General features: G+C 41.8%; 1 protein-coding gene, 1 non-coding gene and 1 pseudogene across 2 annotated transcripts; 2 read left to right on the forward strand and 1 right to left on the reverse strand.

Moving 5' to 3' along the window:
* Positions 1-626: 626 nt before the first annotated feature.
* On the reverse strand, positions 627-728 carry LOC130024505 (U6 spliceosomal RNA). The gene has a single exon (XR_008792585.1). It is a non-coding gene; the product is annotated as a U6 spliceosomal RNA (small nuclear RNA).
* A 4,066-nt stretch (positions 729-4,794) lies between these two features.
* LOC130024508 (uncharacterized) lies at positions 4,795-4,968 on the forward strand (annotated as a pseudogene).
* Positions 4,969-6,444: 1,476 nt separating this feature from the next.
* MFSD6L (major facilitator superfamily domain containing 6 like) lies at positions 6,445-8,229 on the forward strand. The gene has a single exon (XM_056114806.1). It carries the CDS (start codon positions 6,445-6,447, stop codon positions 8,227-8,229), a length of 1,785 nt encoding a protein of 594 aa, XP_055970781.1.
* The last annotated feature ends 8,908 nt before the right edge of the window (positions 8,230-17,137 follow it).

The raw sequence follows: 17,137 nt of genomic DNA on the forward strand, positions 1-17,137 counted from the left end.
ATTCGGGAAATGGAAAACTCACTGGGAGGCCTCAGCAGCAGAGTAACAGCTGCCGAGGACAGAATCAGTGAGTTCCAAGATGAGGTACAGAAAACCTCCAGACAACAGCAAGAGATGAAAATAAACCTCAAAATAAACCAATAGATGACAAAAGAGCTTTGGGATGAATTCAAGAAGAACATAGAATAGAATCACTGGGATCCCAGAGGAGCAGGAAGACAACTCTGATGAAAAAGCAACAGTCAAGGACATCATTGCTTAGAAGTTCCCAGAGCTGAAGAGTTCTGGGATTCACTAGATCCAGGAGGCAAGAAGGATATCAGATTAAAAAAAAAAAACAAAATACCCTGAGAAACATCCTAATCAGAATGATGAAAACCATAGATGCAGATAGAATACTGAAAGCAGCGAGATCAAAGAAGGAAATTATACACAAAGAGGTATCCTTAAGATTTAAAACAAACTTATCAGATGAAACCCTCTGTGCCTCGAAACAGTGATGGGACATAGTGAAAAAAAACTCAAATGAAATGAACACCTCACCAAGAATAATTTACTCAGGCTCTCATTCATATTTGAAGGAACAATGCACAACTTCACAGATAAACAACTCAGTAACTTCACAGACTCAAAGCCATTGTTTCATGAATTTGTGGGTCATCCTTGCTCAGGGATCACTAATCTCTGTACCCTTTCAATTTTAGTATATGTGCTGCTGAAACAAGCATGACTCAAAAAAACATCATTGCATGATCTAAATGGGCTACTTTAAAACAAAATAAGTCCCATAAACATGCCAAAGTTCTGCATAATAATGGCACAAATTCTATAACAGTGATCTCTCTCAATATCCATAAAGTAAATGAACCAATTAAAAGACATAGAGTGGATGGATTAGAAAATTGAACCTACCACTCTAATGGCTATAAAAGACACATTTGAACAGTCAGAGCAAACACACACAAATTCAAAGGTTGGAAAACAATTTTTCAAGCAAGCAACCCCCTAAGAAGGTGCAGGTGGCCATACAAGTATCAGAAACAGGCTGAAGAAAGCTTTAAGAAACAGAAAAGGTCATTTCTAAATGATCATGAGATACATACCTCAGGAAGAACTCAAACTTCTAAATGTATATGCACCTAATGAGGGACCAGAAAAATACTTAAAACTGCTAATAAACTTGAAGAAAGGCATTGATCTCCAACCCAATAGTAGTTGGGAGATTTTAATGCCTCTTTGTCATGTCTTGAGAGATCAACTAGACTAAAGTTCAGCAAGGAAATACTTTATTTGGGAGAAGAAATGGACCAGAGAGCAGTAAGTAGAATTTACATATATATGGAAAGCCAAATACACATTTTTGTCCTATGCGTATCGGACTTTCTCCACATGCTGGGCCACAAACCCAAAACACAGTTCCACAAAATCAAGAGCATAGAAATCATATCAATGATCTTCTCAAGGGCTGGAGTGATAGCACAGTGGTAGGGCGTTTGCCTTACAAACCGTCAACATAGCCGACCCGAGTTGGATTCCTCCACCCCTCTCGGAGAGCCCGGCAAGCTACTGAGAGTATCTCGCCTGCACGGCAGAGCCTGGCAAGCTACCCGTGATGTATTTGATATACCAAACACAGTAACAACAAGTCTCATGATGGAGATGTTACTGGGCCCGCTCGAGCAAATCGATGAACAACGGGAGGACCGTGACCGTGACCGATCTTCTCAAAGCACAATGCACTGAAAGAAATCAATCACAAATGGAAATGGAAATGGAAGAAAAACTCAAATACATAGATATTAAATATCTGTTTACTGAACAACCAGTGGGTCAGAGAAGAAGTCAAATAGGAAATTAAAAGATTCGTGGAAACAAATGAGAATGAGGACACTACTACCTACCAGAACTGTGGGAAACAGATGTTATAAGGAACGTTCATTGTTATGCAAGCATTCATCAGGAAGGAAGAAAGGCCCACATATATAACTTGACTATACAATTTAAGAAACTGGAAAATGACCAACAAAAGAAGCCCAAGGCAGGAGGAAAGAAATAATAAAACTTAGAATGGAAATTTATGAACTGAAATTCCAAAATATCAAAAATTGGTGATATTGTCACTGAAAAATCAGTGAAATCAAGAGCTGATTCTTTGAAAAAATAAACAAGATCAACAAACCACTAGCAAGACTCAGAGAAAGAGAAAAAGAGAGAGGGAGAAAGGGAGAGAGAACCCTAAAAGACTGAATCAGAAATGAAAAAGAGAAACATCATAACAGACACCACATAAATTCAAAGGATTATCAGAGAATACTTTGAGAATCTTTATACCATGAAACGAGAGAATCTAGAAGAAATGGATAAATTCCTTGACTCCTATAACCTCTCAAAGTTGAACTAAAGTCATTTGGAAAACTCAAAAAGACCTCTCACTATGGAGGAAATTGAAATGATAATCAAAAGTCTTCCCCAAAACAAAAGCCCAGACCCAGACCCACTAGTGAATTTTTTTGAACCTTTAAAGAGGACCTACTGCCAATCCTTTTTAGGCTCTTCTAGGAAATTGAAGAAACAAAACCACTCCCAAACAGTTTCTATGAAGCAAACATCATCCTAATACCAAAAGTATACAGACACACCACACACATACACACACACACACAAAAGAATTACAAGCCAATATCCTTGAGGAACACAAATGCAAAGATCCTCAGCAAAACACTAGCAAATAGAATAAAGCAATTTATCAAAAAGGTTGTACACCATGAGTAGGTAGGATTCATGCTGGGAATTCACAGATGGTTTAATATATGCGTATCAATCAACATAATACACCATATCAATAAAAGAAAAAATAAAAACCATATAATAGATGCAGAGAAAAAATCTGACAAGATCCAATACCCATTCATAATACAAGCTCTCAACAAGGGCCAGAGAGATGTAAAGTGGGTAGGGTGCTTGCCTTGCACGTGGCTAACTAAGGTTTGATTCCCAGCATCCCATATGGTACCCTGAGCACCTCCAGGAATGACTCTTGAGTGAAGAGCCAGGAATAACCCTGAGCATCGTGAGATGTGACCCAAAAAGCAAAATTAATTAATTAAAAAACTCTCAACAAAATGGAAATTGAAGTAACTTTCCTCAGTATAGTCAAACCCATTTACCAGAGCAAACATTATACTCAGTGGGGGAAAAACTAAAAGCCTTCCCTCTAAGATCAGGCACAAGACAAGTTTTCTTTCTCTCACCACCTCTATTCAATATCGTACTGAAGTTCTTGAAATAGCAATTAGGCAAGAAAAAGATATCACAGGCATCCAGATAAGAAAGGAAGAAGTCAAACTCTCACTATTTGCAGATGACATGATACTGTACTTAGAAAATTCTAAAGACTACAAAAAAAAAAAACAATAGATTTGTATAGTAAAATGGCTGGCTACAAAATCAATAAGCAGATGTTCATGGCTTTTCTACATACAAGTAATTAAATAGAAGATATTAAAATTGTGCACATTCACAATTGTGCCTTAGGAAATCGAGTACCTCAGAATCAGCTTAACTAAAGCGGTGAAAAACCTATAAAAGAAAAATACATAGCACTACTTCAAGAGATAAAAGAGAGGTATGGAGTAATTCCTGAGTGCACTAGCCAGGAGTAATTCCTGTGCAATGCCGGGTGTGACCCAAAAAGAAACAAACAAACAAACAAAAAAAAAAGAAATGAAAGAGATCAGGAGGAAATGATAACTCCTCCCTTGCTCATGGATTTGAAGGATAAATATCATTAAAACAGCAATACTCCCCAAAGCATTGTACAAATTCAGTGCATACTGTTACCCATGTCATTTTTCGAAGAAATAAAACACTCCTGAATTTTATATGGAACAATAAAATCCTCAGAAGAACTAAAGCAATCCTTAGGATAAAGAAAATGGAAAGCATCACTTTCCCCAACTTCAAATTGTACTACAAAGTGGTAGTAAATTAAAAAGCATGATACTAGAATCAAGACAGATCTTCAGATCAATATTCTGAAACAAATCTTCAGTATATGATCAGCTAATCTTTGATAAAGGAGCAAAAATATGAAGTGGAGCAAGGAAGACTTCTTTAATAAAGAGGTTATGGGAAAACTGGCCAGCTACATACAAAAAAATTAACTCAGGCCTCATTCTAAACACCATGCACAAAAATCTAATTAAAATGGATTAAAAACCTTTTTTTTAAGACCTGAATTCCTAAGCTAGAAATTGTAGGAAGAGGAAAATGTAGGCAGAACTCACCATGACATTGAAGCTAATAGCATCCTTAAGGATGAAACACCACTGATCAAGCAAGTGGAACCAAAGTTAAACAAATGAGACGTTAGATAAGAAGCTTCTGCACTTCAAAGGAAATGATGTACAGAATACAAAGACAGCCCACAGAATGGGAAAATTTATTTACCCAATACCTATTTGATAAAGGGGTTAATATCTAAGGTAAGACACTAGTAGAACTAGAAGGCACCTTACAAGAAAAAAATTTCATCCCACCAAAAAATGGGAAGAAGAGATGAACAAAAATTTCCTCAAAGAAGAAATACAAATGGCCAAAAGGCACATGAAAAAGTGCTCTACATCACTAATTATAAGGGAGATGCGATTCAAAACAACAGTGAAATATCTCATGTCACAGAGGCTGGCACACATCAAAAAGAATAAGTGCTGGCATGGATGAGGAGAGAAAGGGACTCTCATTCACTTGGAATGCCAATTGGTCCAGCCTTTCTGGAAAACAACGTGGATATACATACTTACCTGGCAGGGGAGATACCATGATCACAAAGGTGGTTTTCCCAGTGTGAGGCTTATCCATTGTGCTCCAGATGTGCTTACTAACCCTGTAATTTCCCACATCCACAAATGTGGGAAATTTGACTGCATAACTTGTGATAGTGGGGAACTGCGTCCACACTCTTTTCTGGAGAAAATATATGAACATTGCCCCCAGAAAACTAGAAATTGAGCTTCCATATAACCCAGTAATACTGCTACTGAGAATATACCCTAGTGGCTCAAAAAACAATGCGGAAAAGCCATCTACACTCCTATGTTTATTGCAGCACTATTCACAATAGCCAGAATCTGGAAACAACCCAAGCGCCTGAGAACAGATGACTGGATAAAGAAACTATGGCACAACTACACAACTATATACTACACAGCAGTAAGAAAAATTGAAGTCATGAAATTTGCTTATACACTATGAGTGGACATGGATAGTATGCTGAGTGAAATGAGTCAGAGGAAGAGGGACAGATATGATTGAACTCATTTGCAGAATATAATATATAAATATACATATAGTATGTGAATAATAATAATAATCACTGTCACTGTCCTCCCATTGTTCATTGATTTTCTCAAGCGGGCCCAGTAACGTCTCCATTGTGAGACTTTGTTGTTGCTGTGTTTGGCATATCGAATATGTCACGGGTAGCTTGCCAGGCTTTTGCCGTGTGGGCGAGATACTCTCCGTAGCTTGCCAAGCTCTCCGAGAGGGGCGAAGGAATTGAACTTGGGTGGGCCATGTTGGCTGTGTGCAAGGCAAACGCTCTAACCACTGTGCTATCGCTACAGCCCAATAATAATAATAGTAATAATAATAATAATAAAAGACAGTATAAACAGGAGTGGGCTGGAGTGATAGCACAGTGGGTAGGGCGTTTGCCTTGCATGCGGCCAGCTTGGCCAACCCCAACCCGGGTTCGATTCCTCTGCCCCTCTCATAAAGCCTGCCGTCAAACTAAGAGTATCTCGCCTGCAGTGGCAAAACCTGGCAAGCTACCCATGACATATTCGATATGCCAAACACAGTAACCACAAGTCTCACAATGGAGACGTTACTGGACCCGCTCAAGCAAATCAATGAGCAACGGGAGGACAGTGCTATAAACAAGAGTGAGGACTGGATAAAAAAGAGTGTGTGTGTGTGTGTGTGTGTGTGTGTGTGTGTGTGTGTGTGTGTGTGTGTATGAGAGAGAGAGAGAGAGAGAGAGAGAGAGAGAAGGGGGGATGTCTACCTTAGAGACAGGGTGTAGGGCAGGGCAGGGAGGGCCTGCCACTGGTGGCGGAAAAGAGAAGGGTGTTGGAATAACTGTTGAATCAACTCCTGTTGACTCCAGACTAAGAAAGACCGGAAGGAGAGGAAGAAGCTCACAGCTGAATTCCATTCCCGTTCCGGGACTGACTCAAATTCCTCCCGCACTCCGGCCTGGTCCCTGGGCTCATAACGTGTGGACGCAGGTCCCCAAGGGACACGCCGGGCGGGGCGGGGCCGTTACCAGGAGAATCGGCGCCAGCGGTAGGTCCTCTCTCGAGCCCCGCCCCGGGCATGGACCCACGGCCGCCTGGCATCCAGCTGCACCCGCTGCAGTCTCGGAGGGACGACTCTGCTGGCATGAGCGCCAACCCGCAATGGGACGTCCGCAGGGCGCTGCGGGTGGCCAAGCTCTTCCATCTGGTGTGTGGGCTCCGGACTGCCTGCGTGACTCCGTTTCTGACTCTCTACTTCAGCCAGCTGGGCTTGACCGCGCCCTGGGTGGGCATCCTGATGGGGACCAAGCACCTGGTCGGAGCTTTCTGGGCTCCCTTTTGTGCTTCTCTGGCCAAAAGCTACCAAAAAAGGAGGGCGCTTCTGATGGGCTCGTTGCTGGGCTCCGCGGGGGCCAGCCTGCTGATGGTCCTGCTCCCGCGAGTGGACAAAGAACCAGAGTTCCGCTACTGTGACGCAAGCAACAACGTGACCACCACAGTCCCACCACCCGGGGCCGCATTAACGGGAAAGAGCACCTTGGCCGGAGAATCAGCCTTCAACCACCCAGCCTTGCTGCCCAGCCTTCCAGCCAAAAGAGGGACCGTGGAAGCTTCTGGTGTCAAAGAAGGACCTGGTCGCCAAAGTGTCCAAGAACCTTTCAGTCACCTGCCTGGCTACTTTGTGGGTTCTGCTGAAGAAGCCAGGAGCACACCCCAAGTTATCCGTCCTAGCACTTGGGGAGTGAAAGAAGCTCCCCTGCATGGTACTAGCAAGGTGGCCAGTACTGCCGCCCCTTTGTTTGCTAGGGATATAATGCCCACAAGTACTGCCAGTCCTATGGCAACCAAAGAAAATGCCAGGGCTGTCGGCCTATCCATGGGAAGACTGCAATGGACTTTTCTCCTCTCCTTGGGCTTCCTGGTGCTCTGGGAGTTGCTGATAAGCCCTCTGGATCAGGTGGCAGATGACAGTCTTTATGAATACCTGGATTTTGTGGATGCCACTGATGGTTACCGTGACCTGTGGATCTGGAGGCTCCTGGGAATTTCAGTAGGTGTTTGTAGCATCGCAGTCCTGGTGGGGCAGCTGAATTGTTTCCTGGGGACTAATACCCCTTCAGGTGTGGTGCACTTCTATGTCTATGTATTGGTCAGTTCTCTGGCTTTACTGGTGAGCATTGCCTTTCCCATCCCTGTCTTCAGGCAGTGGGAACCCAGAAACAAAACAGTCAAAGCACTGCATCTTGTTGGGGGCAACCCCCACCTCATTCTCCTCACCTTCACTGTCATTCTGATTGGAGCCACCACCAGCACTGTGCAGAACTTCTTGTTCTGGCACATGAAGAACTATGGGAGCAGCGAGCTGGTTATGGGTTTCTCAGTTGCCCTGGGCTTGCTGGGAGAGGTTTTGCTTCACCCCTTGAAGACCATGTTGCTTAGGAAACTATCTAGGGTGGGCACATTGGGCCTGGGGCTGGGCTGCCTAGCAGGGCAGCTATTGTACTACTCATTCATCTGGAGCTGGTGGTCAGTTCTCCCTGCTCAAATCTTTAGTGCCATCAGCAGCGGGGCTCTGTGGTGGGCAGTGGGAGCCTTAATAGAGGACATGTCAACTCCCATAACAGAAAGGCCTCTAAGTGCCATGTTCCAAAGCTACTTTTATGGGGGTGGGTCCAGCCTGGGCAGTTTTGTGGGAGGCTTTGTGGTGATGCACTATGGCCTAGCTGTGCTCTACCAGACCTGTTGTGTATCCCTGCTGCTCTGGCTGGCTTTGTTCCTTTCCATCCAGCTGAAATTTCCCCAAGAGCAGAAAATCAGCTACTCAAAGTTGTTGGCTGTAGAGGAAAATGACACCATTGACTCTGAGCAAGAGATGGAACAAGACTGGCTTGTGAAGGCCATGAGGGAGGATCACTCGAACTGGATCTGAGAAGAAGCCAATTAAATACCCTGCTGAGGACAAAATCTACAATCCCACAATTGGGGCTACAGAGACCTCTGAGGTGGAATGTTGAAGCCCAGACTCATTGCAAGATTTTCTTTGACTGTAAAGGAAGATTCAACTTTTAATGTTTCATTTTTTGTAATAATGAAGAAGACATTTGCTTTTTTGTTTTTTTAGAGTGTCCCTTTGTATTCACTATATTTTGCGTACAATGTCTAGTGCTGTTGGTTTCAGCCATGGTCAGAGTACTTCAAAGCAATTCAGTAGTGATACACAGGCAGTGGGACCTGCAGGATTTCATTGCAGAGAAAAGGGGGTTTTGATGAGTCACATACACTTCCATGGGTCCTAAAGCATGAACCTGATCCTATGAAAGGGGCTCTGTTGGCAGATAGGAATGGAACTGAAAACTGAAATCCACCTCTCCTCTAATAAATGAAACCATACTCAAATACAGCTAGTTGGAAGAAAAAGGAGTGGAGGTCAATAGGTTTTTCATTCTTATTCTTCTTTTTCTTTCTTTTTTTTTTTGAGATGGGGAGCACACTTGGTTGTACTCAAAACTTTATCTCAGGGATCATTCCTGGGCAGATTGGAGAGCATATGGAGTGTTGGGGTTGAACCTGGGTCAATCGCCTGCAAGGCAAGCTTCCTACCCACTGTACTACTACTGTTCTGGCCCCTCATTCTATTTTTGGGAGGGAGGGTCATATGCGGCAATGCTCAAGGGTTACTCCTGGATCTGCACTCAGGAATTCCTTGCAGTGCTTGGGGACCATATGAGATGAGAAGGACTGACCCAGTTCAGCCACGTGCAATGTAAGTGGCCTCCACACTCTCCTATCACTCTAGCCCTGAGGATCGTCATTCTTTTTTATGCCATTTTTTTAATTTTTTCATTTTTTTATTGACTCACTGTGAGATACAGTAACAAAACTTTCATGTTTGGATTAAGTTATACAATGATCGAAAACCCATCCCTCCACCAGTGCACATCTTCTACCACCAATATCCCCAATATATCCCTTGCCCCATATCAACCCTGCCCCTGCCTCTGGCAGACAGTTTCCCCCATACTTTTGGGCATATGGTTTGCAATACAGATACTGAGAGGTTATCACATTTGGCCTTTTATCTACTTCTAGCACATATCTCCCATCCCTCCAATCCCTCTAATCATCATTGACTTAGTGATTCTCTTCTCTATCCCAGCTACCTTCTCCCCCAGCTCATGAGGCAGGCTTCCAACTCTGGAGCGATATTCTTGGTCCTTGTGTCTATTTTCCTGGGGTGTCAGTCTCGTATTATTTTATATTCCACAAATGAGTGTAATCATTCTATGTCCCTTTCTTTCTGACTCATTGCACTTAGCATGATACTCTCCATGACCATCCACTTATCAGCAAATTTCATGATTTCATCTTTCCTAACAGCTGCATAGCTTTTCATTGTGTAGCTGTACAAAAGTTTCTTTAACCAGTCATCTGTTCTCAGGCACTCAGGTTGTTTTCAGATTCTGGCTATTGTGAACAGTGCTGCAATGAACATACAGGTGCTGATGTCATTTCTACTGTGCTTTTTTGCACCCTTGGGATATATTCCCAGAAGTGGTGTTGCGGGGTCATATGGAAGCTCAATTTCTAGTTTTTGAAGGAATGGCCATATTGTTTTCAAAAAGTCTGGACTAGTCACTAGCTTTCTGCTCTCTCACCTTCTTACCTTCAGTGTCACTGGCTAGAAGGGTCTTTAGGACCAGCTCAGTGACCCTCAGGGAAATGGTGACCTCTCAACTCCTGTGGCTTAGCAGGGACTGGAGATGGTTGTAGGAACAGATGAGCATCCTCAGGACAATAATTATACCCTTATTTCAACACTCTACATCTCAGCTCTAGCACAAATCCTGTGTCTTTGCTGATGCTCAGTAAGAGATTAACTGACAATGGCTTCAAGCACTCATAGTTCTGGTGTTCATCCTTCCTGATCCAAAGGAATAGGTCTCATGCATCTGATCAACTACTGGGGTTGCTGGTTTTGAATCAAGGGCAACCTAAAGAGGTTCTTTAAGCCAGATATACCCCTTGTTTATAATAACAAAGTCTTTGCAACCCATGTATCCCTGCAAAACTTTGGAAAGCTGTAAAACTCTGGGGAAAGCATTGAAAAAAAAGGCAGAAGATTTCTCCGGCTTTGTCAACCCCTTCTTATTTCCTGTACTCACTGCCACTGCGTCCTCAGACCATCCCTACATACCTTCTGGTAACAAATGGAGAGCTCTGTTGCTGAAATTTTTCCACCTCTCCTCCTGTGTGAAGAACCATCTGATAGAGGAGATATTAAGGTGAGAAGCTTCTCCCCAGACCTGGTCTCCCCATCTCACCAAGGCCACAGCTAGCATGCTGATTTTTTACAGAGGAGATAATTAGGTGAGAGACAGGAAGACTTCCTAGAAATGAGACTTCAGAAAACTGAGTTGTGGTGGACTTTGGAAAAGGGGAAACACCTTTGGGGAGTTTTTTTTCAAAATTGAATCTCCGTGAAATAGAACATTACAAAATTGTTCATGATTGCATTTCAGTCATACAATGTTCCAACACCCAGCCCTACACTTGCATAATTTTCCAGCATCAATGTCTCCAGTTTCCCTCCCACCCCTTCAAGCCACCCACCTTTGGGGAGTTTTCAGTCTTGGATCTTCACCTTCATTTCTGTGAGAAGAAATGTCTTCTGCAGGTTCTTGGCTCAGGTCTTTGAAGAACATCTGGAAGGAGGTGAGGGGAGGAGGTTTGAAGACTTACTCTGTCAAAGACAACTTTCCTTCATCTACCCCATGTATCCCTCAGGACATACCCAGGGTGAGAACAATTAGAAAATGTTTGGAATCAGAGCAGGAGTTCCCCACTCTCACCCTACCACCCTGCTAATGCTAGATTCTTAACTGTATCTAGTTATTTCTGGATCTGACTATCCAAATACCTAACACATTTCATATTTACAGAAATAGAATATATTTATAAATGTGGAGGAAACTATTATTATAAAATCCAGATAGCCACTACTATTTAATGGGGAGGGCAGGAAGTAAGGAACAGTGCACATTAGGGAGAAGCAATAAAATCTGTCTAGGGGGAAGACACAAAGGCAGGGGCCAGGGGGCACTGTCAGTCCTGGCCCTTCAGAAACACACCAGGAAAGGGCTATAAGTAATGGATCTGGGGGAGATCTGGAGGAACTTTGAGACTCTTAAATGGAGTTTAGGAGAGGCTGAGAAGAGGGGCTGAGAAGAGAGAGGGGCAATGTGTGGCCATTGGCCATTGTTCAATGGGGTGGTCTTAAACAACCTAGTTCTGACTAATAGCAGGATGTGTTCAGTATTACTCTGCATAGTGCCCATAGAATAGTAGGATGTGTTCAGTATTATTCTGAATAGTGGCAATAGTGGCCACAGGACTTTTGAGAACAGGGATGGAGGAAGAGAAAAGCAACCACTCATAGCAAGGCTTGCTGTTGTGTTAACAATAAACAGCTTCACAGATGACAACAAAGACAGGCAAGGTCACTCTGTTCCCATGGTATGTAGAGACAGAGCTCAGATCAGTGACATCTGAACTTAGGCAAATACATGTTCTTTCATCCTCTCAATTCTAGAAAATATGAATGGCTATTCTGAGAATCACAGAATCATAGAATTATGGTAAGAACTATGATAAGAACTAATGAGAAGCCCAATTATAGACTATTCCCACTTACTGGCAGCATTCAATCCAGAACATTGAATACTTTAGGGAATCCTGCTGCCAAATCAACCAACAAGCCCTAATCATATGATAGTAAGTTTTTCCTAGCATTCTTTCCAGAGGTATGGCTTGGCTTTCCATGGTGTGTGTGTCACCCTTACTGAGGTAAGTTAGGAAACCTAACTTTGCTTATAGGTGTGCTCCCAGGAGACATTGGTTTAAGGGTAGTGGCAGATATTTGGTATTTAAGCAATTTTATTATTTAGATATTTATTCCCTTTCCCTGCTTGAGAGATTGATTGCTCACCCGTTCCCACCATTAGCTTCCTCCCACTCCTCATTTTAGAAACCAAAGAAAGGACCTGAAACTTATTTAGTTCAAAACCAAGGAAGTGAGAAAGAAAGTATCTACCACAGAATGCAGAGTAAAGAAAACAAATTAAGCAAGACTTGAAGAAATTGTCCCTAGGCATGCACGGAAATCTCAGAAATGGTTGATACTGGGTCTCCCATAGATGAGGAAATGGAAAGTCATTAGATTTTAGCTAGGGAGACCCCAATTGAATTCTAAGGAAAAAGTCTAGGTCCAATTCTCTGGTGACAGAGATTGGTTGTGGAGATGTGTGTGGGTTGGACCTTTGGGTGCACAGGGGTACAAGTCATGAATAATTTTTTTAACAATTTTTATACATTTTATTTTCATAAAATAGTTCACAATAGTCATTACAGATAATATTCAAATACCCACCCGACCAGCCAGCATCTTCCCACCACAATAAGAGGGAATCGTGTCAAGATTGTTGTATTTCATTCTGGGGCCATTTAAGCTCATATGTACAAGAATACAAGTAAGTATGTTAAAACCAAACACACATGAAGGAATGAATAAATTAGGGATGGAGAGTGAGGAAGAGGGAGGTTTAAGAGTCTCCTTGACTGAGATCTCATCCTGCACTGGACCAGTTGAGTTTTATTGGCAGGGGCACATACCTGGCAGTGCTTAGGGAGCCATGTAGTGCCTGGAATAAAACCTGGGGCTTTGTCATGTAAAGTACGTGCTCCAGCTTTTTTAGTCATCTCCCTGGTTTCTTACTGGGGTGTAAATTTAAGTCCTCAACAACCATGTCAATGGGATATTTTGTGTCTCTGGCTCTTTGACTCCAACTTTATATTTTGTTTATTTTTAATTCATTTGAATTTTTAAAACTATGGCAGGTGGATTATTATTTCTGTTTTAAAGGTGAAAAATTATAGAGGTAGAGTTACTGATGATAACAGAGCTAGCACAGGATGCAAATTTATGAGGTGCTTACTACCCCCAAGTGCCCTAACTATGCACCATTCTACCCAGTCCCCAGAACGAACCCACCATACTCTAACTCTCTTTCACATAGAGTTCATTATTTTACTAGCAAGAGTTGTGAAGATGAACAAAATGCGATCTAAATGAACTCTGAATTGTGGTGGGACATGGCACCCATCTGCAGGTGTGTTACAAAATAGTAGTGAAATATGAGAATTATGCTGGAAGTGCAGAGAAGCACCCACTTACATTGTGGGCTGAAAGGAATATTGGTCAGGAGAGATTTGAGAGAAGGATGGTTAGAGTGAAGGGAAAGAGGTGAACTAAATATGAGCAAAGTCTGGAGGTGGTAGCCTCAGGGAATGTGTGGAAAATCAAAACAGAACCATGCATTGACAAGGCAAAGAAGCTTTCTGAAAGTGACCAAGAGGACTGGCATAAAGGTGAGAGGCCCAGGAGGGAGGGTCACAGAGCAGGAGAGATGTGTGCTTTGCTTTTGGTAACTGACAAAATCCTGGGTATTATATATTTAATTGTACAGATAATGGACAAAAGCAGAGTGGTCACAGTGTCAAATGCACTGGCGGAACCCAGCAAGAAATGTGTGGAAAATCAAAACAGAAAGAACTGGAGAATATCCCTTATCTTAACAAGAGTTGCTCGGTCTGCCTGATCAGCTGACAAGAGCTGAATAATCACAGAAATGAAAGAATTTTAAAAATAGAGTTTCCAGGCATCATTTAATGCCAGAAAATGTTTGGAATTTGAAATTACAAAAGAGATAAGATTGAGGCCTAGAAAAAAACCTGCTCTTCAGTATCTTCCCATCCAAATTCCGCTCATTTCTCACCAAGATGGAAAGGTGATTTTGCCTATTTTAGGTTACAGACACCAAATGAAGGGGAAAGCTATAGAAGGCCTGGGAAAGTCTCAGCAGAAGATGAGGGGCTGAGGACACAGATGAAGGGTTGTTTCCCTGAACTGAGGCCACCATGTTCACTGGAGGAAAGAGAGCATGCACGCATTTGCATTTGCTCACAGGAAGAATGGGAACACCTAATAGTCCTCTCCCACCTTTTTGTCGCCCCCAGTAGTGTGGGTGTGGAAAAGTGATTTGCAAGTTAAGGAAAAGGTCAGTGGGGGAGAAGGAAATAGCCCTTGTTCTAGGAGCAGAGGGATTTGTGGAGAGCAAGGCTAGACACTGTGAATGTGTAAGAACTTCACCAAATTACTTCAGATCTTTTTCTTCAGTGATGCTGAGAAGTTCAGCTTCCATAAAAGGCAAGTAACTGCAGCACTGCTCTTGACTTGCGGTTTCATGAGAAGGAAGTCCGTGGGGAAGAGATATCAAGAAAATGAGATGAGACGAGAATGGATGTGATGAGCAACTGGCAAGAGTGCAAGAGAGGTAGAGCTGTCATCCTCCCACCCTTTTCTTCAGGACCACTCCCATGGATTCATGGAAGTGCATCTAAACCAAACCAGCTGGTCTGAGGTAACCCACAGACTGGGCAGATACCCTAAACTATGTAAATCTGCTGCTCCAACCTCACTAACTCTAAGGACTGACGGGTAATTGCAGGGTCTGATATCTGTCCCAGAATAGCTCCACAACACCCTTGGTATGTAAGTGGGAATAACTAAACTTTCACTTGCATGACTACTGAATACCACCTCGAGGGTATGGAAATTGCTGGAATAACAGATCATAACCCCTTAATGTAACATAACAGTAACCTCTTACTGTAAAATAATGAATCATATCAGTTCTCAGATAATTTGGATTCTAAAGTTCAACTGTCAGCACCCACAGAACTCTACTGCACTGACCAATAGAAAGAAGTCCCAGAAAATTCTTGAGCTCAACAAAACATCTGAGCTTAATTGAGGCAGACCTCAAATGCAATGACCTTTATGCAATGGCAATGAAAATAAACAATCACTTGAAGAAAAAGTCAATCAGCTCAAGAAAGAGCTGATTCAGGGTATTAAAGAGTCTATACAAGTGGAATTGATGTAGTTAAAAAATACAATGGCAACCCACAGCAACAGAATTCTGCAAATGGAGGGCCATAACAGTGATAAAATTGTTGAAAACAAAATAGAAGTCATGAACAGTAATGCAGTAACAAAAGAAAAATGAAGTAAAAGGACAAAAAGGAATGTAAAATTCCTTGTAGATAACAAACAGCAAGATAAATAATATATGAATACCAGAAGGCAAGGATAAAGAGAAAGGGAATAAGAAATGGTGGAAGAAATCATAATTGAGAACTTCCCTAGCCTCTGGAGGAAGGCTTTAACACAGACTCAAGAGGCTCCAAGAGACCAAACAAAACAGAAACAAACAAAACACCAAGACACACAGTAATGAAAATGGTGAAAGCAAAAGACAAAGACAGACTAAAGCAGCAAGAGAGAGTAAAACCTCAAATGCAAGGGAAATAATATAAGAATCACAATAGATCTCAATATTCTATCATAAAAGCAAGAAAAGATGAAACAAAAAAAAACCTTTTAAACTAGAGTTTACTCACCTGCAAAGCTGTCATTTAGATTTGAGAAATGGATAAAAACCTCTCCATACAAACAAGAGTTAGCAACATTTGAGACAACTAAACCAATTGTGCAATAATTACTGAAAAGTTGGCTATGAAAAGCAAACAGCCACTTGCAAAAATAACCACACACACAAATGGAAACACAGCCCTTTATATCAATCCTCTCAGTGGCAATGAACAAAACTCTCATAAAAAGGCAAAGAAAATCTGTTTGTTGTTTATAGGAAGCAAACCTAAACTCACCTAAATGTACTTAAACTCGTAGGATAAATACAGGCTTGGAGTGAAAGGATGAAAAAAAAATCATACAAGCCAGTGGTAGACCAAGGGAGAAAAAGCTGGGACAGGAATACTTATGTCAGACCAAATAGCATTCAACATATAAAGAAAGTAGAGACTGAAATAAATACTACATACTGGTTAAAGGAACAATAGACCAATAAGTACTAACTCTTATCAAGACTTGTGCAGCAAATGAATGGTCACAAAGTTTGTTCATAAAGCTTCTACCTTAAACCTAAAGAAATACATTGATGGAAAAGTGATTTTAGTAGGAGACTTCAGTACTCTACTTTTGCCACAAGACAGATCAATATCAGACCAGGTGGAATATCAGTAAAGAAACAAAAGCTCTAAATGAGAAGAAACTCATCCACTGGTAGTGAGAATGTTGTCTGGGTCAATCAATCCCTATGAAAAATAGTATGGAGATTTCTAAGTAAAGAATTGAGCTGCCATATGACCCAGGAATTCCATTTTTGGGTATCTAATCCCAGGACAAAAAAATTATTTAAAAAGACATATGCACACTGTGATTTATTGCAGCCATGAATATAATAGCTAAGGTATGGAATCCCTAGAGGTTTAATGACAAATGAGTAGATTATGAAGATGTGGGATATATACACAATGGAATGCTGTGCAGCTGCAAGGAAAAGCAAAATTATGCAATTTTCTGCAACTTGAATGGAACTGGAGGGTATCATGGTAGTGATGTAAGCCATAAGAAGAAGGAAACAGGAACATGATGATCTCAATTATGTGTTAGAATAACTGCATGAGGGAATGCGAGGTATAAATGATAGTGGTCACCCTTGACCCCACAATATAAAAAGGGAACAGCAGGGAAAGAAATTGAGGAGAGTTCAAGGGAAGTAATGGGGGTCAAGGGCCAAGGGGCTTGGGTATATTGGTGGTATTGAGGCATGGCATAGCTATATATACATATACAAATCACACAGTAAACAACCCTGAAAACAGGAGATCTGAACTACAGCCACCAAACTTAAGAAGGT

This window comes from Sorex fumeus, unplaced genomic scaffold, assembly GCF_029834395.1.
Source record: "Sorex fumeus unplaced genomic scaffold, SorFum_2.1 ptg000028l, whole genome shotgun sequence".
NCBI lineage: Eukaryota > Metazoa > Chordata > Mammalia > Eulipotyphla > Soricidae > Sorex > Sorex fumeus.

Excerpts from the sequence above, each read along its gene's own strand:
- MFSD6L (XM_056114806.1), top strand. The coding sequence starts at position 6,445 with ATGAGCGCCAACCCGCAATGGGACGTCCGCAGGGCGCTGCGGGTGGCC.